Genomic DNA, 21619 nt, shown 5'->3' with positions numbered 1-21619 from the left:
GGATGCGTTTGTGACGGACGACATCTAGGTGCTTTTGATATAGCAGATCAGCTGCGCTTCAATACGGTCCTCTTTGCGTTCTGTAGATATCCGAAGAATGATCCCTAACTAGGGCTATATCCCAAGCTCTTTGTATCGGGGTGAGATTTATTTACAGGGCCAAGCGTCTTGGTGTTTTTCTTGGCGGAAGAGTTGTCGCCACAGTCTACACACAGGAGTGACGAGTCGCGAGTTGATTGTATGCCCATGTACAATTTCCATGATAACATGAATCCTGGGTTAGCGGAAAAAATAGCAAGCAGAGAAAAAAAATGTGACTCGATGCTCGGAGATGATGCGCCGATGGTTACGTTGCGCTGTTGGGTAAGGGGTGGCGAGGGGGGTATAATACACTCTGATCAGATCAGATAAGATCATCTGATACATGCAGTAAATCAGGGTTGCTTCACCTGACTGCGCACTGATTTCAAGTACCAGCGTCGCGTGAGGCATTTTATCAGCAAACTTGAACAAGCATCCTTGATGATCCCTGTACAGTTGTATCCAGCTATTTGCTTGGCATCCATGTGGCGTCCCCGTCGACAGTGGTTTTTGCCCCGGAGCTTGTCGAATTGGGGCAGTGTGCCATTGAGGTTGCGTGTACAACAAGGTGACGATTGGCAAGCCACAGACGAGAACTCTTCTCATTTCTCGGCAGAGACCAACCTGATTTGCTACTGGGCCGCAGCCCAGCCTCGTTTCGGCGTTGGCCGAGCCTATATTGATCTGTTCTCGGCCTTTTCTGCATCTCCGACTCGAAGCAGTGCATCGCAGGGGGAACGCGAGAGGGTTGTCCAAGTCGTTCATTGTTCGAACCTCACCCAGGTTCCAAAGTGAGTGCCAAGAAGGAGGTCAGTCATTCTCCACACAGCGCAGATTTTATTAAAAAAAATTTATATGCCTAGAATTGCCATGGAAGCTTATGTTGGAACAAGGGCCGAGACCTCCCCGTCCGGGCGCAAATACATGAACTGATTTAGGAAGAAAAGCCGGTGTGCCTGCTTTGTACGCTCAGTGCAAACCCGAATGTCAGCTGTCAAAAAGACATGACTGCGCTGTTTTTTCGTCTCTACAAGGCTGGATAATCTTTCAATAAAATTGGTTGTTGCCTTGATTTACAAAGTACATCTGCTTGCCGACGGTCTTTCGGACAAGATGATGTTTCTACCCAAGATTTGGTCCAGCAAGGATGATGCGTCAGATGTCGCGTCTCCGACGTCGGATCCAAACGCCGGACCGCTAGATAATAATAAAGCACCCGCCGTCTCCAGCTTCGAGAGAGATGCTGGTGAAAAGACTGACGATGACGAGGCTCAGAAGGGCGTCGAGGAGGCCGAAACCAGCCTGAAGGTATGGAGTCAATCTCACATCTATCTCGCCTGGGGCTTGTGAGTTTTCTCCTTTCAACGGACCGACTGGAAGGGTCGGAAAAGAGGAAATCATTGTGCTGACTGGCATAAAAAACAGCATCTGGCTCGTGTACTTTGCTGATTCCATGCATTCGAGCATGGGCTTCACCCTTACTCCCTACGTCACGAGCTCGTTCTCCAAGCACGGCCTCACGGCCACGACGGGCGTCTTTGCGCAGCTCATCGGCGCGCTGATCAAGCTGCCGCTGGCCAAGGTCCTTGACATTTGGGGTCGTCCCCAGGGTGTCGCGCTGACCGTATTCTTCATGGTCGTCGGGCTGGTCATGATGGCCGCTTGCCAGAACGTCGAGACGTACGCGGCGGCGCAGGTCTTCTACTGGGTTGGGTGAGTTGCATGATGATAACCCTTGCCGTCCTTACTTCCGATCTCATGTGGTTTCCTCCGCTTTGCCGCCAGAATCCCTTCCAAAACAACCCGCCTCTGAAATCTTGAACTGTGTATCCGCCAGAGTGGCTGCTAACACCCATCATCAGATTCAACGGAGTAGGCTACAGCTTGCAAGTCTTCACCGCCGACACCTCGGCGCTCAAAAACCGCGCCTTTGTCTTTGCCTTCATCAACACCCCCTTCATCATCTCCACGCCGACGAGCGGCTACGCGGCGGAGGGCTTCCTCAACAAGGGCCCTCAGGGCTGGCGATGGGCTTTCGGCGCCTTCAGCATCATCGTCCCCGTCATCGTGTTGCCCATCTTCTTCCTGTTCCTGCACAACCACCGCAAGGCCAAGAGGATGGGGGCGTTGCCTCCCAGGCAGCGCAGCGGACGCACCCTGCTGCAGTCCGTCAAGCACTACGCGATCCAATTTGACTTGTTGGGGATCTTGCTGGCCGCCGCTGGTATGGCGCTCTTCCTGCTGCCCTTCAATATCTATTTTTACCAGAAGGAGGGGTGGCGCTCCCCCATGATCATCTGCATGCTCGTCTTTGGCGTCGTCATCCTCGTCCTGTTCGCCCTCTATGAAAAGTACCTCGCGCCCGTCAAGTTCATCCCATTTGAGCTGCTCGTCGACCGCACCGTCATCGGCGCCTGCCTGACCGTGTCCCTGTCCTTCATCTCTTTTTACATCTGGACCTCGTTCTTCTCCTCCTTCCTGCAGGTCGTCACCGGCGCGTCCATCGTGCAGACCACCTGGGTCGGCCGCATCTACAACATCGGCAGCTGCTTCTGGGGTCTCATCGTCGGCGTGCTCATCCGCGTGACCGGGCGCTTCAAGTGGCTTTCGTTCTACTTTGGCGCGCCCCTGCAGATCCTGGGCGTCGGCCTGATGATCTACTTCCGCCAGCCGGGCAGGGCCCTCGGGTACATCGTCATGGCGCAGGTCTTCATCGCCGTCGCGGGCGGCACCCTGGTCATCTGCCAGCAGATCGCCGCCATGGCTGCCGTCGCGCACAAGCACGTCGCTGTCGTGCTGGCCCTGCTCGCCATGTTCTCCTCCATCGGCGGCGCCATCGGCGGCACCGTGTCCGCGGCCATCTGGAACGGCGTCTTCCCCAGGAAGCTCGAGGAGTACCTGCCGGTGGAGGCGAAGCAGAACGCGTCTCTGATCGTCGCGAGCTTGCCCACGCAGCTGTCGTACCCGGTCGGCTCGGCGATCCGCGAAGCTATTGACAGGGCGTACAGCGACGCTCAGCGGATCATGATGATCTCGGCGACCTGCGTTTTGGTCGTCACCATGTTCACGGTGGCAATGTGGCGTGATTTGAAGGTCAAGGACTTTGAGAACAGGTCTCATGTTAAGAAGTAAGTGCTTTGGTATTTTGAGATGACAGTCATGATTCTCGGAGGCGCAGCTGTGTCAAGCTGGTCGCCTGTCTGGCTATAATTAGTAGGTTTTATTCGGTAGAATACGGATGTCTTTATCAGTATTAAAGTATACTTGAAGAAATGGTTGATGTAATTGTAACAGAATTTAATACGATGGTCTCATTTGTTCGTTTACTTTGCGTCTGGGTCTATAGGCGATGAGGAGAAGCCGCCGCTGGAAGCGCCACACTTGGCAGTAATATCTGCTGTAACCAGAAATATTTTTGAAAACAGCCACCAGATCAATGTTTATTTTCAATAAAATGTTTGAATGCGCTGCTTTACGCGTCTGAATTGGAGAGAGCTGCTGGCTGTGCTAAATCCCAACAACCTCTACTACCTATGTATATAGTCAATTGCCGGCCTGTGGGCACTTTATTCATCTACGACACAACACCCCGCTTTCTTCTTTTTTATTATTTAGTTTTTATTTTGTTAAATAGTGTTATAAGGTTATGATATTCATTTATTGGAGTCATTTTTACAATGCATGGAATTAAGATGTCGTATGGAGAATGTGCAGTGCTTCCCATTTGGTGACCCCACTGTATCAAAGCTACGGGCGAATCAGAGGTCGGACACGCGAACTGCGACCGTTATGCGGTCGGTACCTCCATCAGCCTGGCCTCCACACCAATCTCTATGTACAAATATAACCGTCATTTATCCGACAGGCCAGTGAGGTGAGGATCGTCGCCCCACAACTAGCTGCCCCCCCAGAGCCTGGCTGGCGGTCCCCTGGCAGCTTAACGAACTCCAAGACGCCAAACGACGCGCCGGTCGCTGCAAACATCCGTCGCGCGCCTCGCGATCGCACACCTAACTACCACGCTGCATCGACGTTTTCGCGTATGACCCCGAGCCGACGCTGACAGACGCACGACAGAACCATGGACAACGACACCGCGGCCTCCAGCCAGGACGGCGATGCGCCGCGCCGATCTGGACGCGTCGTTAAAGTTCCCGAGAAGTGGGAGCCGGAGCCGTCTGCGCACGCCTCCACGAAGCGCAAGCGCGGCGGCGAGGGCGACGACGCCGACGACGGGCTCGAGTCTGACGACGACGAGAGCGCCGAGGATGACGACGACGCTGGCGACGGGGACCATCCCGCCCCGCGCGCCCGACGAGCTGGCGGCGCCAGTCGCCAGAAGAAACCCTCTCTGAAGAAGCCCAAAACCAACGGCGCCGGCGGCCACACAGCACGCATCCCTAGTAGGCCCAAGAAGACTGTCCGTATTGAAGCCGGATCCAAGGGCACGGGACTTTTCGGTACGCCGGCTCGCCAATTCTCACCTTTCTCTCACCAGCTAACACCCTGTAGTGGACATTTTTGGTTCCGGAGAGCCTTCGCAGACGGTCGCCCACCAATGGCTCGAAAGGTACAAGGTGGACAACGCTGCTGCCCTAAGTGACCTTGTCAACTGCATCCTGCAATGCGCCGGCTGCGACCTGGAAGTCACGCCCGACGATATTCGCGACCCCGAAAACATCCCCAACAGACTTGTCGACCTCCAAGGTGTCTATCAAGAGGTTTGTGCTGTTGAAGAGGCATGTCCACGCCCAGTCAGCTAACCCTCGGCAGCAAAACATCATTGAATACCCTCTCATCTCTCGAGCTAAAGGTACTCGATCATTCCGCGACCTTCTCGTCACCTTCTTCCATGCCCTTGTCGCCCTGCTTCACGACACGGACATCATGTACCAGGATACCGAATTGATGGAGAACCTCCATGCTTGGCTGGCCAGCATGTCTTCCTCCTCGCTACGACCTTTCCGCCACACCGCCACGACCATTGCGTTGGCAGCCCAGACCGGGCTCGTCGACGTGGCCGGTACGCTCGACCGGCGCATCGCCAACATCGAGCAGCAGCTTCAAGCCGCTAAGCGCGGTAAGAATAAATCCAAGACCTTGGAGGTGCAGCGCAACCTGGAGGAAGCAAACAATCACCGAAGCCTTTGTAGCGAGGCCATCCAGTCGTATTTCGATACAGTCTTTGTTCATCGCTACCGCGACGTCGACCCCAAGATCCGTACCGAATGCGTCGAGGCCCTTGGTTCTTGGATCTGGGACCTGCCCACCGTCTTCATGGAGCCTGGCTACCTGCGCTACTTGGGCTGGATGCTCTCAGACGTCAACGCGCCCACGCGACTCGAAGTTCTGCGTCAGCTCGGCAAGGTTTTCAAGCGCAGCGCCCAGCAGCTGATCCACTTCATCGATCGATTTCGCCCACGACTTATCGAAATCGCCACACTCGACTCCGAAATCTCCGTCCGGGTCACTGCCATCTCTGTTATTGACACACTACGCGCCGCCGCGCTCCTCGAACCCAGTGAAATCGACGCCATCGGCAGACTCGTCTTCGACAATGAAATCAGAATACGCAAGGCTGTCGTAAATTTCTTTGGTGCATGCATCGAGGATGTAAAGGAGGGCAAGGTGGAAGAGCTCGGCGGCCAAGAGGCCCTTGATGAGGTGGACGGAGGCGACGAGGATGATTTCGAATCGCCTCGCAAAGAGTGGCTGGATATCAAGTGCCTTGCCGAAACCCTAGCTATCTACAACGCTCAAGTGGATGAGGCACAACAGAACAACGCCTTCATTGGCACTGAGGTTTCCTTGGATCTTCTAGAGTCTGTTGCCCCCGAGACGAGGATAACACTCGCTGCCCAGGCCCTATATGACAAGATCCCCGAAATCAAGTCATGGGAAATCCTGGCTGGCTATCTTCTCTTTGATCATTCAACAAGCACAAAGTCCCGCAGCAAAGCCAAGGGCAAGAGTGCCTCTCCAGAGGCTGCTTTCAAGAAGGCCATTGCGCCGCTGAGGGAAGAAGAATCCATCCTTCTTGAAGTCCTCAGCTCGGGCATCAAATCGTCCCTCACACACCCACACTCTGGAAGTGATGGCGACCGCAGCCGGCGCAGAGGAAACCTTGCGGCAGCTGATGCACTGGACGACATTGCAATGGAACTCGCCAGCATCATACCGAAACTTCTCAACAAGTTCGGCGCTGAGCCCGAGACGGCTGCCATCGTCTTGCGCTTGGAGCACAATCTCGACCTCGACGTCTTCCAGCAGCTTCGCCAAGAGTCTGGCAAATATGAACGGCTGCTGGACGAAGTTAGCACACAATTCATCCGACACGACGATAAGAGAGTCTTGTCGGAAGCTGCTGCTGCGCTCCTCCATGCCCGTCAATATGACGAGCTCGAAGAACTCACCGACAGTAAGCTATCTTTGCTATGGGACAATGTTATCGATGCCCTGCGCAATGTTAGTGGGACGTGCGAGCTCTCCGTTCGCGGAAATCTGGCATCAGGGCCGCTTCACCAACTATCAACACTGTTAATGAAGATCAGCAAGCTGGCTAGTATTGCCGATTGCGTTGATATTCTGGAAGCTGAGCCTAGGTCTCAGAATGCAGAATCGTCAGCAATCCAAATTCTCATCAACGTGGTCCATCGCGGCAAGTATGAGCCACAAGAAGATGAGATTGATGATCTTGAGGACGAGGTTGTCACACTAGCAATCAAGGCTTGTCAGTTCTACTTCATGTGGAAGATCCGCGCGCTGTCAAAACGACTGGCGACTGGCACCAGTGTTCCCGACTCTGAGCTTGACCGTCTGTCTATCCTCCGCCAATCCTACCGCCGTCACATCATCGAGACGTTCTCCTCCCGCGCCGCCATTGACCAGCTACGTCTGTTCTCTACGGGCAGCCTCTGCGACCTACACTTGTCCTTCGCGACACTACGACCGAGGATCACCGCTCTGCGGAACTCGGCCGACCGGGCCGACGCAGACAAGTACAAAACCCTCATCCAGGAAATCGAGCCCGGTTTGATACCGGAAATGACGTCCATTTTTGACGGGGCAGAGAAGCAGTTTGCGAAGAGGTCCAAAAAGGAAAAGGGCCTCAACGAGCCTGCCGAGGACGAGGATCCCATGTCTGACGAAGAGGAGGATGACGCCGACGACGAGGAAGATGCCGAGCTCACCCCCGAGCAACGCTATGCCAACGAGCTGCGCGCGGAGAAGTCGCTGTGCGAGCTGACAGCCAAGTACGTGCTCGCCATCAGCGGCCGCCTGATCGACGACCGCGGCGGGCTCGTGGACAAGCTGCGCCGCCGCATCCTCCGCAACCAGACCAAGCTCGGCCACAACTTCAAGGAGGTCGTCGCGTTCCTGGACGAGGAGAAGATGGCCCGCGCGGCCAGGAAGGCCGCGCCCAAGCACGCCGCCGCCGCTGCCAAGCCCGTCGAGACGCCGACGACGGCCCAGGACCTGGATGACATGTTTGAGGCCGAGCCCGAGCCGGAGGAAGGGTCAAGAGAGGACCTGCGCCGCAAGGGCCTGCTCGGGGACGACCCACTTGACGATGATGACGACGACGAGAACCAAGGCCAGGAGAATAGTCGATTCGACGACGATGTTCTGGGAGACTAGACGCGCGCTCGTGTTGATATAGATTTACGGGAAAGAACAAAGCAAAAGAGAAAATGTTTTGAAGAAAGGGTGGTTTCTATGACGAGTGCGAAATCGGAGAGGAGTATTACAAGTTTTACATGTCGCAGGCAGCAAGAGCGGACTTGAAAAGGGACAAGGACAGGGGCATTGCTTTGGGGGGAAAAAATCATCGTTGTCCTGCTGCGCGAGGAAAGCTTCATGACAGCGTGTGTATCAGGAATCTTCAGTCTTTTGGTTCCTGTTTTGCTCCCTTGCTTCGCACAAACAGGTCTCTTTGCTTCTCTATGTTCCCTGTTTTTTATAATGTCTGGTCAGTCCTTTTTTTTTCTTCTTTATTGCCATTTGCAACAAGGCGAAACGGGGGCCTCGGGTTCTTGTGGGATGCGTGTCTTTTTTCTCTCGTTTGTCATTATGGTGACGGCTATCGTTTTTCTCACGACTATGCTTTTTGTTGTTGGTGTTTTTTTCTCAGTCTCTTTATCGTATATTCCTTCTCAGCCCCTCTTTTTTGTAGGTCCTTAGTTGGGGGGTGGATGGAAGGTACTGGGAAGAACGGTATCTAAAATACTGGAAATATAACCGTACCTGCTTCTTGGTCATTCGTGGATGTTGCCACTGTGATATTGATTATTGGACACTGAGATCTGATTCGTGATGATTGGTATATTAAATTGCTAAATGAGATTCGATGGTCAGACAGCCCATGGATTGGCAGGTCGTGTTACCCGGCTATCTGCGTGCCAAAGAGTCCGTACATGCGCTGCCAGCGCCTCCCCTTGCCAGCGTCCGCTTTGTCCTCATCCGCTTCGCGAACCGTGACGCCGTACTGCTTGATGCAGCATGAAAACGGCAAGTTGGACGGCATCTCCGCCTCCGACGACGCCGCCGCCGCCGCCTCCTCGACGTCGCTGCTGTCCGCGGGAGGCCCGTTGGCCCGCGCCCGCCTCTCCGCCGCCGCCCTGCCCTGCAGCTTGCAAGTCTTGAGCTCCTCCAGGTCGCCCCAGAGGTGGAACATCTTCTCGCGCAGCCGCGACAGCACCGCCCTGCTGTTCCTGAGGTCGCACGCGTCCATGGCCAGCAGGCACTGCGCAGCGTGGTTGTCGACGGTGACCCAGACATTCGCGTCCGCGTCTTGCGCGTCCTCCAGGAGGAGGTGGAAGCGCCACTCCCACCCGATGATCTTTTCCGAGGTGACGTAGCTGTTCATGTCCTCCTCGTTGTCGTCGTCGGACGAGGAGGAGTCATATTCCGGATCGGACAGGACGTCGTACACGTCGCCCTCCAATCTGGCAAAGGCAAAGTCTTCCAGCTTGTGTGGCAGGTAGTTCTTGACGCGGACGCTCGCGCGGTAGCTGGCGTTTGTGAATGGGAGCGGCAACTTGGCGGCGTCCTTGCCGATGAGAGTCTCAAAATAGACCTGTTCCAGGAGTTCTGCTACGGTGCTTAGTGGTTGCCTGTCGTTTTCACATCTGACTGTAAAATAATGTTAGTTGAGGTGCGGGTGGTGTAACACGAGCTACTGACTTGTAGGGTTGAGGCTGATTGTAGAGGATTCTGGCTCAGGCGTGGGGGCTTTCTCATGTTCAGTTTTATCTGTAGATGTTGTGGAGACATTCCTTGCAGCACGTCGTTTCCTGTCGCGTCTGGATTTTGCATTTGATTTGGGAGGGGTAGGATCATCTTGGAGAGATTCTCGTCGTTTCTGACCTGCCTTTGCAGCGTCGGTTATCGACTTGAGCTGTTTCTTCTTCTCTCTATCATAGTCTCGACGTCGCCGAAGGGTTTCTATCAACCGATCGTCCATGCTGTCGCGGTCGTCTATGTTGAGCAATGAGATGTAGACTTTGGTGGGAAACCGCTGATCCCCTCGAAGAAAGCCCTCCAAGTTGTTGCTGTTGCGGCCCCATTTGATTTGAAGATTTCGGATAGAGACCCAAGAGCCGACGGTGATTTTGTTTGCCTTGATAGCCTCTGCATGTGGTTCCCAGCATGTAATCTGCAAGCTGCGCTTGCCGTACGGGCCCTTCCAGTCGTTGTCCGTGGTCTTGGAGCCAACGGTGTAATTGTACGGGTCAGCGCGCAAATTATCAAGGTTGTGAGTAAAATTAAAAAAATTCGAATGCTCCGTGTAGTCGGATATCCAGAGAGTAAACCTGTCGCCCAAGTCGTACGGCTCTTTGACGACTTCAGCAATGACGTCGACGAAGCGTCCGCAGTCAACGTCTTTGAAAAGACTGAATTTCTCTTTGACCTGCGTAGAACTTTGCACCATGGAGTGGTATTCAGCTGCTGTTGGCAACCTATCCTTGCCAAGGCGATGGTAGAAGGCGGATACATGGGCAAAGTCGGCATCTGTAAGAGCTCTGCTGGCTGACTTGAGGGGCGATTGCAAAGCGATTTTTGCATCTTGCGGAGGCTTTGGGAAGTTTGAAGCAGAAAACACATAAATATCTGTCGTCCGGTGCGTCAGTAGACAGGGCTCGGAATTGAAGAATTGGACCTATCAGCAGGGTTAGCATCGCTGGCAGCGATGAGAGCGTTTGGTTCAAACCACCTTTGCGCCGAAAATGACGACTACATCGCCACAGTCAGGCTGTGGTATGGCATTTGGTTCACGAAAGATGCTTATGGTCAACGACTTGGCGTCGTCATCATCTTGGGTAGATTCATCGTAGAAGCGTATCTGGGCCTTGAAGTCTGTATTCGACCACGGTTAAGAATTGCCATGTATCGAGTGGTGTTGACTGAACGACATACCCGTGCCTCTTGTTGGAACCGGAGCTCTGAAATCAATGACTAATCCGATTACGTTGATGCGCGCTCCTGCAGCGACCTTCCCATCAAGGACCTGATCAATGGTAGTAAAAGAAGCCACTTGGGGGGGCATTTTGTTGTTTAACACATTGTATTTGAACAAGTGTAGAAGAAAGAGAAGCTGTGGTGAGTATGTCTCGAGTCAGAAACATGCACATGTACGTAGTAGCACGGATGGAATGGCTGTCCTGGTCCTCGCGGCTCGTCGCGTTCGAGCTGCGGCTTTACGCGTTTAGCTGTGGTGATAATGTCAGCGACAATTCACGGAAGCACGTGAGAGAGCACAGGTAATGTGGACGGGATCAAAGTTTGATAGGTAGGGCGGGGTAGAAGAGTGTATCTATCTGGACAAAGTACCTTTTTCTCAACATATTCTAGCTGTATGAGCAAGTACTCACTACTTGATACTGAACCCCAACTGTGATGCCTCAGGCTACAGGGAAAGAGAACGGGCGCTGTCTCAAGACCCCTGGAAGCTGGTAGATGCGCTGTATTACAGCGACACAAACAGTAAGCCCAGATAACGTTAGTGATGAACCCAGTAAACTCCAGTGAGCTTCAGTGGGTGGCGTCCCCCCAAAAACAGTTAGCGCCATCATCTAAGTGGCCCCTCTGCGCAGCTTTCTCCCTGTGGCAACCAAACAGAGACCCTCATTTGGACCTCCTTGAAGCCCTGCCACTTTCTACCGCACTTTGGGTGCCAAACTCTGCCCGCCATCACTTCGACGTTTCTTCCGCCTTTTGCATCTTACACACCCTTTTAAGGATCTTCTTCCTGCACGGACTGCTTCATTTTCCGCAGATCCTTCTCCGCTTGTCCAGACAGCCATATTCTGTTCTGCTGATATTTTCTCCCGCATCCTCTCACGGCCCCTTCTCAACTCGCCGCCTCCCCTCAACCCCTCCTCTCCGCCGAAAAAAACCACACACCAACGCCGCCCATCATGACTGATCGCTACATCCCCGAGCATCGTCGGACGCAGTTCAAGGCCAAGGGTGCTTTCAAGCCCGAGGAGCTTCGCCGCCGTCGTGAGGAGCAACAGATTGAGATTCGAAAGGCCAAGCGCGAGGACAACCTCGCCAAGCGCCGTGGCATTGCCACTGGCGACAGCCGTCCTGGTGCCTCGCTCGGTGCTGCCCCCGACAGTGACGATGAGTCCGCTCCCACAGAGTCTCAGGTATGTACGATTTCAGTATACATCTATGGCATTTCACTTTGCTTCTTTGCGCTGTGTTGGCTGCTCCCCGTTGACAGCTCGCCGCAACTCGTTGTTTTGTTCGGTGTGGTTCGGTTGTGGATGTGGGGGATATTGCACTGTGGTAACCCCCCACAAAGCCTCGCCAGCACCAGCAAAAGAGTTTTGCAGCTGCTTCAGGAGCCCTTCTACGGCGCATCACTTACTCATCTCATGTGCCTTTCCATCATTCATCATGTGGCTGATTTCTTTTTCTCTTGCAGCTCAACGAGGACCTCCCCCAGATGGTCGCCGGCGTCTTCTCCGACCAGATGGAGCAGCAGATCCAGGCCACGACCAAGTTCCGCAAACTGCTCTCCAAGGAGCGCAACCCTCCCATCGAAGAGGTCATCAAGACGGGTGTCGTTGGTCGCTTCGTCGAGTTCCTCCGATCTCCCCACACTCTCGTTCAGTTCGAGGCTGCCTGGGCCCTGACCAACATTGCCTCTGGCTCTGCCACCCAGACTCAGGTTGTCATCGAAGCCGGCGCGGTACCCATCTTCGTCGAGCTCCTGGCTAGCCCAGAACCAGATGTGCGCGAGCAAGCCGTCTGGGCTCTCGGAAATATTGCCGGAGACAGCCCCCACTGCCGTGACTACGTCCTGAGCTGCGGTGCCCTCAAGCCTCTCCTCAACCTCCTTGGCGACAGCCGTAAGCTGAGTATGCTTCGCAACGCCACTTGGACGCTTAGCAACTTCTGTCGTGGCAAGACACCTCAGCCGGACTGGAACACTGTGAGTTCAGACTATAATGTGACGCCTCGTTGGATGTGGCCATGCGCTGACCAACCCCTAGATTGCCCCGGCTCTGCCTGTCCTCTCCAAGCTCGTCTATAGCCTCGACGACGAGGTCCTCATCGATGCCTGCTGGGCCATTTCGTACCTTTCTGACGGCCCCAACGAGAAAATCCAAGCGGTTATTGAAGCTGGCATCCCTCGCAGGCTCGTTGAGCTCCTCCTTCACGCTTCCACCTCTGTCCAGACCCCTGCCCTGCGCTCCGTCGGCAACATTGTAACCGGTGACGACTTGCAAACCCAAGTCATCATCAACTGTGGTGCTCTTCCTTGCCTCCTGTCTCTCCTGAGCTCTACCAAGGACGGCATCCGCAAGGAGGCCTGCTGGACCATTTCCAACATCACTGCCGGCAACTCTGCTCAAATCCAGGCTGTTATTGACGCCAACATCATCCCTCCCCTGATCCACCTTTTGCAAAATGGTGATCTGAAGACTCGTAAGGAGGCGTGCTGGGCCATTAGCAACGCTACCTCCGGTGGCTTGCAGAAGCCTGAGCAGATTCGCTACCTCGTTGGCCAGGGCTGCATCAAGCCTCTGTGCGACCTGCTCATCTGCCCTGACAACAAAATCATCCAGGTTGCCCTCGACGGTCTTGAGAACATCCTCAAGATTGGCGATCTTGATAAGCAGGCTGCTGGTGAGGGTGCTGAGAACCTCAACAAGTACGCGCTCTTCATTGAAGAGTGTGGTGGCATGGAGAAGGTCCACGACTGCCAGAACAACGCCAACGAGGAGATTTACATGAAAGCCTACAACATCATCGAAAAGTACTTTTCCGATGACGAGGAGAACGCTGATGAGGGTATGGCCCAACCAGCCGGTCCTAATGGCCAGTTCGGCTTTGGCACCAATGGCTCTGGCCAGGCCGGTGGCTTCAACTTTGCCAACGGTGGCGACTCAATGGACATGTAAAGTGTCTACGCAAGAGCCGACGAATTATGCCGTGCTGCGAAATGCGATTGAAATGGCTGGATGATATACCAACATGTCACTCCAGTCTCCCTGACACCACTACAACAAGTCACGACGATAACAACAACCAACAACCCGCACGGCCATGAGCGCGTGCCTGCTCCCGCTTACGAGCAACAGAAATTCCCTGGACATAACACCGCATACCCCTCATTACACGTTTACCCCACCATTCCCCAATATCAACATAGCACCACCAGTCATTTTTTTATAATCAGTTTAATGCATTTGCACGGAAGGAAGAACAGAATAAAAGGCCCCATGGTAGCTTGAAAGCTCCAGCCGCGAGATGATTTGATGAGAGATATCAAGCCCTGGCTTCGGCGCAAGTCATGGAAAATGGAAAATGAAGAGGCTCCATATTGGCCGCTCAGCGTCTCTGTACAGTACCATGCACAGCATCAGCGAGATGCACTGGACTGACAGTTTCTGTGGACAGCGAGCTTCATCTAACGGTGGAGCAATACAACGACGGGCAGTCAATGCTAGTGCAGTCTGCACCGAAAAGAAAGGGATCAGTCGGGAGACTGTGTTGCCAAGTGGACGACTTGGCTCCAGACGTGATCGTTTCTAGTTGTAGCGAAATAAACAATCAATTCCCCCCAACCATTGTGTTGATGTGGCCAATCATCGATGTTGATCTGTGTTGTGTAGAGAGTGTGTAGTACGTGAGGCATTTCCGGGATTACCACCTATCTAGAGTGCGCAGTCAGCATAGTAGACAAAGAAGAGAAAAGAAAATACGAAGTGCTGGATTGGAGCAGGTATAAAATAACTGCATACCATTTATCTAAGCCTTCTCAGTAGTCGACTGACGATAAGTCTATTGCTGGTGTATTTGTGGGGCACGATTGTAGATGTCGCCGTAGACAGCGTCTTGGGCGGTCAATTCATCGCCACAAGCTTTCTTCCAAACATCACGGCGAGCTTGGTGCGAGGACTCTCAGCATCTGTCAACTTGACGCCTCATAGTTTCGCCTAATAGGCTGCGGACCCTGCGTTGTTTCGAACTAATGGCAGCCTAGGGCCGTTCAGAAAAATTTGTCCACAGACGACACAGCGCTCCCAACGGTGCGACATTCAGAGCCACTCACCATGGTGAAAAAAGGCAAAGCAAAAGCTACTGAGCCTGTCAAAGCTGCCGCCACCCCAGCCTCCACCGCGAAAGACGGAGGCAAGGGCAAGAAGGGCGGCAAACAGGAGGCTGCGATCCCTGCCGAGCTTGGGCCCGTCGGCCCCCCCAAGCCGACGGTCAAGCAGCTCATCGGCGGCTCCTCGTGGACGGGCAAGCTGCCGGTGAACCTGCTGAGCGAGTACTGCCAGAAGCAAAAGTGGGATCGGCCGGACTACGACACGCGCAAGACGCCCGACGGCTTCTCCGTGTTCGTGACGCTGAGCGCCAAGGACCCCAAGACGCAGGTGACGACGCGGCTGGAGCCCTTCAAGATCCCGCCGACACACAAGCATCTCATCTTGCGGGACACGTCCATCGAGGCCAAGCACGCGGCGGCGACGTACGCGCTCTTCCGCGTCTGCAGCATGCAGAACAAGCACACGGTGCTGCCGCCGGACCACAAGGCGCTCTGGAAGGACTTTCAGGCGCTCAAGGCGCAGGACGTCAAGGACGGCAAGGGGTGGATCTACGACTCGGACCCGTTCAAGACGTTCAACGACAGGCAGGAGGCCAAGGCGGCGGCAGAGAAGAAGCGCAAGGAGGCCGAGGCGCTCAAGGCCAAGGCCAAGGAGATGCCCGGTGCTGCCGGTCTTGTACTTCTGAGCAATGCGGGAGGTGGGGGGGGAAGCGGTAGCAATGGCAGCGGCGGCGGCGGTGGTGGCGATAAGGGATTCAATATCATGAAGGGGTGGACGAGTGCGCCGGGCGTGGAGATGGGCCGGCAGACGCGATCACAGCTGGAGAGCCTCCTGCGCCGTGGCGTCTCGTGGAATCCGCACGCGGTGCAAATGTCCAAGGCTCAAAGGGACGCCGTCACGACGGAGCTGTGCAAGATTGGCTTTCGCAGGAGCCACGTCGCCGAGGCCGTCGAGTACTGCAAGGACCGGGAGGAGACGCTCGAGTGGCTGCTCATCCACGTCCCCGAGGACGACCTGCCGCGGTGGGCGCTGCCTGAGAAGTACGCCGCCGGCGTGACGATTGGGACCAACGACCTCAAACGAGACGGCACGATCCAGCGTCTCTCGCAGAACGGATACTCGCTCGAGCTGTGCGCGAGGGTGTATGATCAGGTCGGCGGCGACGAGGGCAAGACGGCGGAGGCGCTTCAGAATATTCTCTTTTCGCGGTCGCAGAGAGGAGCTGAGGGTGAAGAAGAAGCAGAAGAAGAGTCGCTTGATTTCCTGGATATGGGGTCACCAGAGGAGCAGTGGCGTGAGGAAATGGACAGCTTGGAGGCAATGTACGGAAACTTGTTCTCAAGAGAGGACGCGGACACTGTCAGGATTCAGCTCGAGTCGGTGAAGAACCCGCCACACAAGGTGGAAGCTTCTCTGCAAATTCGGCGAAGCTCAAACTATCCAAACACGCTGATCCTCGGCATCCTTGCCAACCTGCCCTCCTACATCAAACTGAGCATCATTCGCAAAGCTTTGGAATACATGGATTCGTCGCTGCGAGAAGAACCGATGAAGGTTTACTTGGTACTGGACTGGATTCAGCAAAACATCAACGACATAATAGAGCACCCTGGGAAGCTGGTCGACATCTCAGCAGTGTCTTCGGCGGCCTCTGAGCAGAAGCCCAGCGATGCAGTCAAGTCGAGGAAGAGGCCGCGGACACATGCCAGACCCATCAGATGGAACCCCGATGCGCGCAGCAAGGAAGCCTGGATCAGGCGTCAAGAGAACTCGGCGTACAAGGAGATGCTCGGCAAGAGACAGAGACTTCCCGCGTGGCAGATGCGCGAAAAGATTGTCAAGACGGTCACGGACAACCACGTCACCATCATCAGCGGTGAGACGGGTTCGGGTAAATCAACGCAGTCGGTGCAGTTCATCCTCGACGACCTGTACGAGCAGGGCCTGGGCGACTGCGCCAACATGCTCGTCACCCAGCCGCGCCGTATCTCAGCGCTTGGCCTCGCTGACCGCGTTGCCGAAGAACGGTGCGGCCGCGTGGGACAGGAGGTCGGTTATACGATCCGCGGCGAGGCGCGACAGTCCAAGGATACGAGAATCACCTTCATGACGACCGGTATCCTGCTCCGTCGTCTGCAAACGTCTGGCGGGCGCGTGGAAGACGTGGTGGCCTCGCTGGCCGACGTGAGCCACGTCATCGTCGACGAGGTGCACGAGCGAAGCCTGGATACCGACTTTTTGCTCAACTTGATTCGCGAGGTGATGCGCATCAAGAAGGACGCCTTGAAGCTGATCCTGATGTCTGCTACGCTGGATGCTGCTTCATTTATAAACTACTTTGCGTCCGAGGGGCTGAAAGTTGGCGGGGTCGAGATCGAGGGCAGGACGTATCCTGTTGAGAACTACTTCTTGGATGATGTCATCCGGATGACGGGTTACAATGCAGAGACTCCGGACGGTGGATTCATTGGTGATGAGCTAATGGGTAAGATTATCCAGAAGCTTGGTCACCGCATCAACTACAACCTCGTTGTGGAAGCGGTCAAAGCCATCGATTACGAGCTCGCCTACGATAAGAAGCCTGGCGGAATCCTCATCTTCCTTCCTGGTGTTGGCGAGATTACACAGGCTTGCAGGGCACTACAAGCAATTACCTCGCTGCATGTGCTTCCCTTGCACGCGTCTCTTGAAACAAGAGAGCAGAAGCGCGTTTTTGCCAGTGCACCCCACGGCAAGCGCAAAGTCGTCGTGGCCACCAACGTGGCCGAAACGTCCATCACCATTGACGACATTGTCGCCGTCATTGACAGCGGCAAGGTCAAGGAAACCAGCTTCGACCCTGGGAACAACATGCGCAAGCTGGAAGAGACGTGGGCGTCACGCGCCGCGTGCAAGCAGCGTCGCGGCCGCGCCGGTCGTGTGCAGGAGGGCAAGTGCTACAAGCTGTACACGCAGAACCTGGAGAACCAGATGGCCGAGCGGCCGGAGCCCGAGATCCGGCGCGTGCCGCTGGAGCAGCTGTGCCTGTCCGTACGGGCCATGGGGATGCGGGACGTGGCGCGCTTCCTGGGCCGCTCGCCGACGCCGCCCGAGGCGCTGGCCGTCGAGGGCGCCATGAAGCTGCTGCGGCGGATGGGCGCGCTCGACGGCGACGAGCTGACGGCCATGGGCCAGCAGCTGGCCATGCTGCCGGCGGACCTGCGCTGCGGCAAGCTGATGGTGTTTGGCGCCATCTTCGGCTGCCTGGACGACTGCGTGACGGTCGCGGCCATCCTCAGCACCAGGAGCCCGTTCACGTCGCCGCAGGAGAAGCGCGAGGCGGCCAAGGAGGCGCGCATGCGGTTCTTCGCGGGCGACGGCGACCTGCTGACGGACCTGGCCGCGTACGCGGAGTGGCGCGCCATGATGCGAGACCGCGTGCCGATGAGGCAAGTGCGCGCGTTCTGCGAGGACAACTTCCTGTCGCACCTGACGCTGTCGGACATTTCCAACACCAAGGCGCAGTACTACACGGCGCTGGCGGAGATGGGCCTGGTGTCGCCCAGGGAAGCGGCGGCGGCGGAAGACGACAGCATCGAGGCGGCCGCCGCGGGGGATGCAGGGGCTGGTGGCAAGAGGAACTCGCAGCTGCTCCGGGCGCTGATCGCATCGGCGTTCACGCCACAGATTGCGAGGATCCAGTACCCGGACAAGAAGTTTGCGAGCTCCATGTCGGGCGCGGTGGAGCTGGACCCGGAGGCGCGGTCGATCAAATACTTCAATCAGGAGAACGGGCGGGTGTTTGTGCACCCGAGCAGCACAATCTTTGACAGCCAGGGCTTCTCCGGGCACGCGGCGTACATGGCGTACTTTTCCATCATTGCGACCTCCAAGGTGTTTATCCGAGATCTCTCGCGTGAGTTCGACCCCAGTATTGTAGCGTTTCTTCAGAGGGAAATAAGCTAACTCATCAACAGCATTCAACGTATACACCCTGCTCATGTTCTCCGGCCCGATCGAGCTGGACACGCTGGGCCGCGGGCTGCTGGTGGACGGGTGGCTGCGGCTGCGCGGGTGGGCGCGTATTGGCGTGCTGGTGGCGCGGCTACGAGGCATGGTGGACGACTTGATCGCGGAAAAGGTGGAAAAGCCGGGTCTAGACCTGCGCGGCAACGAGGTCATCAAGTTGGTGACGAAGCTGATTGAGCTGAATGGGTTGGATGCGTAAACGCGGCATGGTACGACATAGACTAGATTTCTTATAAATATTATTCTTGGATACAATGCACAAGTCCAATAGACGATGAAGACGAAGAATGAAATAGAATTACTCAGTTGTTGAGAAATTCATGTCGAGAGGGACATTGTTTGTCACTGTTGGGCTGGAGCCTAGCTGGTTGCCGAATCGGGCAGCACCTAGGAAAGTGGCGACTTCGTGAACTTCAGCTTCTCTCTCAACAGACATCATCACCAGCCTCACAGTCAAACCCAGCACCATGGCCGGCTCAGAGCCGGGCTCCGACGAGGCTCTCACCAAAGAGGAGATCCAAGGCTCATCCGAAACACCTTCTACCGGTGAGAAGCGCAAAAACGCATGTTCGTGTTTGCCCATCATTCACCTCACTCTCCCTCCCCGTTCAGCCATGACTCACAATTCCAACTTCCTTTACGCAGTCACCGCGCTCATGGCGCCCAGGAAGAAACCAGAAACACCCGCACGCTCCACCGGCGGCAACCCGTTCAAGGACCGGATGGGCCTCGGCGCCTACCTCGCCGACCCGTCCTCGCTGCCTTGCTCCGTCGTCGTCTCCCACGACGCCGACTTCGTCGTCATCCGCGACAAGTACCCCAAAGCCACCGTGCACCTTCTCATCCTCCCACGCTCCCCCGCCATCTCCCTCCTCCACCCGTTCGACGCCCTCGCCGACCCTTCCTTCCTCACCCTCGTCCGCGCCGCCGCCGCCCGCGCGCGCAGCCTCGCCGCCGCCGAGCTCCAGCGCCTCCTCGGCCCTCACAGCGCCGCCGAAGCCGCCCGCCAAGCCGTCCTCGACGGTGCCGATGGGGAGCTTCCGCGGGGGAGGGACTGGGAGGCAGAGGTCATGGTCGGGGTGCACGCGGTGCCGAGCATGCGCCACCTGCACGTGCACGTCGTGTCGCGGGACATGCGGTCCGAGGCGCTGCGGCACCGCAAGCACTACAACTCGTTCAACACGCCGTTCCTGGTGCCGCTGGCGGACTTTCCCCTGGCCGGGGGGGATGAGCGGAGGGACCCGCGGGGGCGGGGGTACATGAGGAGGCCGCTGCGGTGCTGGCGCTGCGGGAGGGACTTTGGGGATCGGTTTGCAAGGCTGAAGGAGCATCTGGAGGAGGAGTTTGAGGCGTGGAGGAGGGAGTGAGTGGTGACGCGACAATGTTGTGACATGGTAATGGTATTAGATGGAGGGCCTGTGATGAAACGTGCACAAGACAAATGGACGGGACGAGTCGTTGCGGCGTAATTCACAACGGGACGGGCATGGCATATATAGAACTGCTTTATTCGAGCTCAGAAACATCGCATCTCCCATCTTACAAGAACTGAATCGTGCTCATGAATCATCCCATGTACTTGCCCAATCCCTGTTCGACTCCCACCCTGAAACCAGTCCTCGAGTTTCTTGTGGGGGGGGGGGGGACTTTCCAAAAGAAATAAAGAAAAATTGTGGTTGTTTGTTACGAAATACTGCAATAATACAAAAGCCGGTCCTCCCCACGATAGCATAAAAACATTTCTGGCATGAGACAGCAGTTAGTTTGAGACAGCAGTTAGTTCGAGGCACGCAACCTGCGAGTTTCTCGGACCACATTGCTTTCAGGTTTTGCGTGACATCCGCATCAGAATGTTCACGGCGACCTACTCCGCATCGACGTCGCCCTCCTCGGCATCCGCGTCCATGTCGGCGTCGGCGTCGGCATCCTCCTCCTCCTCGGCGTCATCGGGTTTGGCCTCCTGGTCCTCCTTGGCCTCCTGGTCCTCCTGAGCCAGCTGCTCCTCGGCCGCCGCGTCCGCATTGCTCTTGCGGCCGCGTCCCCTTCCTCCGCGCTTGGCCGCGCTAGGCGTCTCCAGCTCCGCAGCCGCCTCGGAGGCGCGGGAGCGGCGGCCGCGCCCCAAACTGCCTTCGGAAGTGGGCGTCGCGACGGCCGAAGCCGTGGGCCCTCCGCGGCGGGTGGTGGCGGCGGTCTTCTTGGGGGTAGTGCTGGTGGTGGTGTCCGTGGCCGTGGCGGCCTTGCCGCTGCCCTTAGGGCGGCCACGCGGCTTTCCGGTCGGCACATACGCCGGCTTCTTGGCCTTGCCCGTCGGCGGCCGGCCTCTCGGCTTACCCGACGGCACGTAGGCCTTCTTCTTGGCGACGCCGTCCTTGGGGGGACGACCGCGTCCGCGCTTCACGGGAGCGTCGCCGGACGGCGCAGCAGTTTTGGCTTCCTCAGGAGTCTTGGCCATTGTGTAGCGTTTTGGTAATGTGTGAAGAGGGGGAGGGGGGAGAGGGGGGCGAGAATGAATGGGTGGTGGCGCAAGGGAACGACGGGCGATGATGGCCTGTGGTTTGTTGGTGGTGGTGGCTTTGCGCGCAAAACCGGGGGTTCAACGGCGCGGCGCGCGAGCAATTACGCGGTCGCAGGGTCCAAAATTTGGACAATTGAGCCGCGGCGAAAAGCGGCGATGGAGAGAACCTGATCCGCAGGTGCGGAAAAATGACGAGGAGAGATGGGCGCGCAAACGAATTTTGGGGATGGAAAAAGGATGTTTATGAGAAGCGCGCGCGACGCGACAGGCAATTTAGAGAAAGCTGGTGGCGGGTGGTTGGAGAAGTAAGAAAAAGGTACAAGGGTACATAAGCGATATGGGGTGGAGAAAGTTAGAAGGCGCGGGCCAATAAGAGGTGGCAGCTGGGTGGCGCGGTTGATGGTGAATGGCTGCGGGAAGAGAGGAGACGACGGGGAAGGTCCCAGCC

General features: G+C 56.2%; 7 protein-coding genes across 7 annotated transcripts; 5 read left to right on the top strand and 2 right to left on the bottom strand.

The window, feature by feature from the left end:
- Nucleotides 1-1194: 1194 nt before the first annotated feature.
- ISF_03962 (siderophore iron transporter) lies at nucleotides 1195-3382 on the top strand (the record flags this gene model as incomplete). Its single annotated transcript, XM_018847568.1, has 4 exons — nucleotides 1195-1427; nucleotides 1507-1794; nucleotides 1944-3209; nucleotides 3376-3382. The coding sequence occupies 4 exons, from the start codon at nucleotides 1195-1197 to the stop codon at nucleotides 3380-3382; spliced, it is 1794 nt and encodes a 597-aa protein (XP_018705148.1).
- A 780-nt stretch (nucleotides 3383-4162) lies between these two features.
- ISF_03961 (STAG-like protein) lies at nucleotides 4163-7719 on the top strand (the record flags this gene model as incomplete). Its single annotated transcript, XM_018847567.1, has 3 exons — nucleotides 4163-4541; nucleotides 4594-4802; nucleotides 4855-7719. 3 exons carry the CDS (start codon nucleotides 4163-4165, stop codon nucleotides 7717-7719), a joined length of 3453 nt encoding a protein of 1150 aa, XP_018705147.1.
- A 742-nt stretch (nucleotides 7720-8461) lies between these two features.
- ISF_03960 (telomere-binding alpha subunit central domain protein) lies at nucleotides 8462-10627 on the bottom strand (the record flags this gene model as incomplete). Its single annotated transcript, XM_018847566.1, has 4 exons — nucleotides 8462-9213; nucleotides 9448-10240; nucleotides 10292-10437; nucleotides 10498-10627. 4 exons carry the CDS (start codon nucleotides 10625-10627, stop codon nucleotides 8462-8464), a joined length of 1821 nt encoding a protein of 606 aa, XP_018705146.1.
- Nucleotides 10628-11498: 871 nt separating this feature from the next.
- Nucleotides 11499-13496, top strand: ISF_03959 (Armadillo-type fold protein; the record flags this gene model as incomplete). Its single annotated transcript, XM_018847565.1, has 3 exons — nucleotides 11499-11732; nucleotides 12014-12523; nucleotides 12585-13496. The coding sequence occupies 3 exons, from the start codon at nucleotides 11499-11501 to the stop codon at nucleotides 13494-13496; spliced, it is 1656 nt and encodes a 551-aa protein (XP_018705145.1).
- Nucleotides 13497-14651: 1155 nt separating this feature from the next.
- ISF_03958 (DEAD/DEAH box helicase) lies at nucleotides 14652-18855 on the top strand (the record flags this gene model as incomplete). Its single annotated transcript, XM_018847564.1, has 2 exons — nucleotides 14652-18543; nucleotides 18605-18855. The coding sequence occupies 2 exons, from the start codon at nucleotides 14652-14654 to the stop codon at nucleotides 18853-18855; spliced, it is 4143 nt and encodes a 1380-aa protein (XP_018705144.1).
- Nucleotides 18856-19123: 268 nt separating this feature from the next.
- ISF_03957 (aprataxin-like protein) lies at nucleotides 19124-20023 on the top strand (the record flags this gene model as incomplete). The annotated part of the gene is made up of 1 exon (XM_018847563.1): nucleotides 19124-20023. One exon carries the CDS (start codon nucleotides 19124-19126, stop codon nucleotides 20021-20023), a length of 900 nt encoding a protein of 299 aa, XP_018705143.1.
- A 497-nt stretch (nucleotides 20024-20520) lies between these two features.
- Nucleotides 20521-21108, bottom strand: ISF_03956 (AT hook-like protein; the record flags this gene model as incomplete). Its single annotated transcript, XM_018847562.1, has 1 exon — nucleotides 20521-21108. The coding sequence occupies one exon, from the start codon at nucleotides 21106-21108 to the stop codon at nucleotides 20521-20523; it is 588 nt and encodes a 195-aa protein (XP_018705142.1).
- Nucleotides 21109-21619: the final 511 nt, after the last annotated feature.

This window comes from Cordyceps fumosorosea (assembly GCF_001636725.1).
Source record: "Cordyceps fumosorosea ARSEF 2679 chromosome Unknown scaffold_8, whole genome shotgun sequence".
Lineage (NCBI taxonomy): Eukaryota > Fungi > Ascomycota > Sordariomycetes > Hypocreales > Cordycipitaceae > Cordyceps > Cordyceps fumosorosea.
This window is presented reverse-complemented; position numbering and strand designations above follow the sequence as displayed.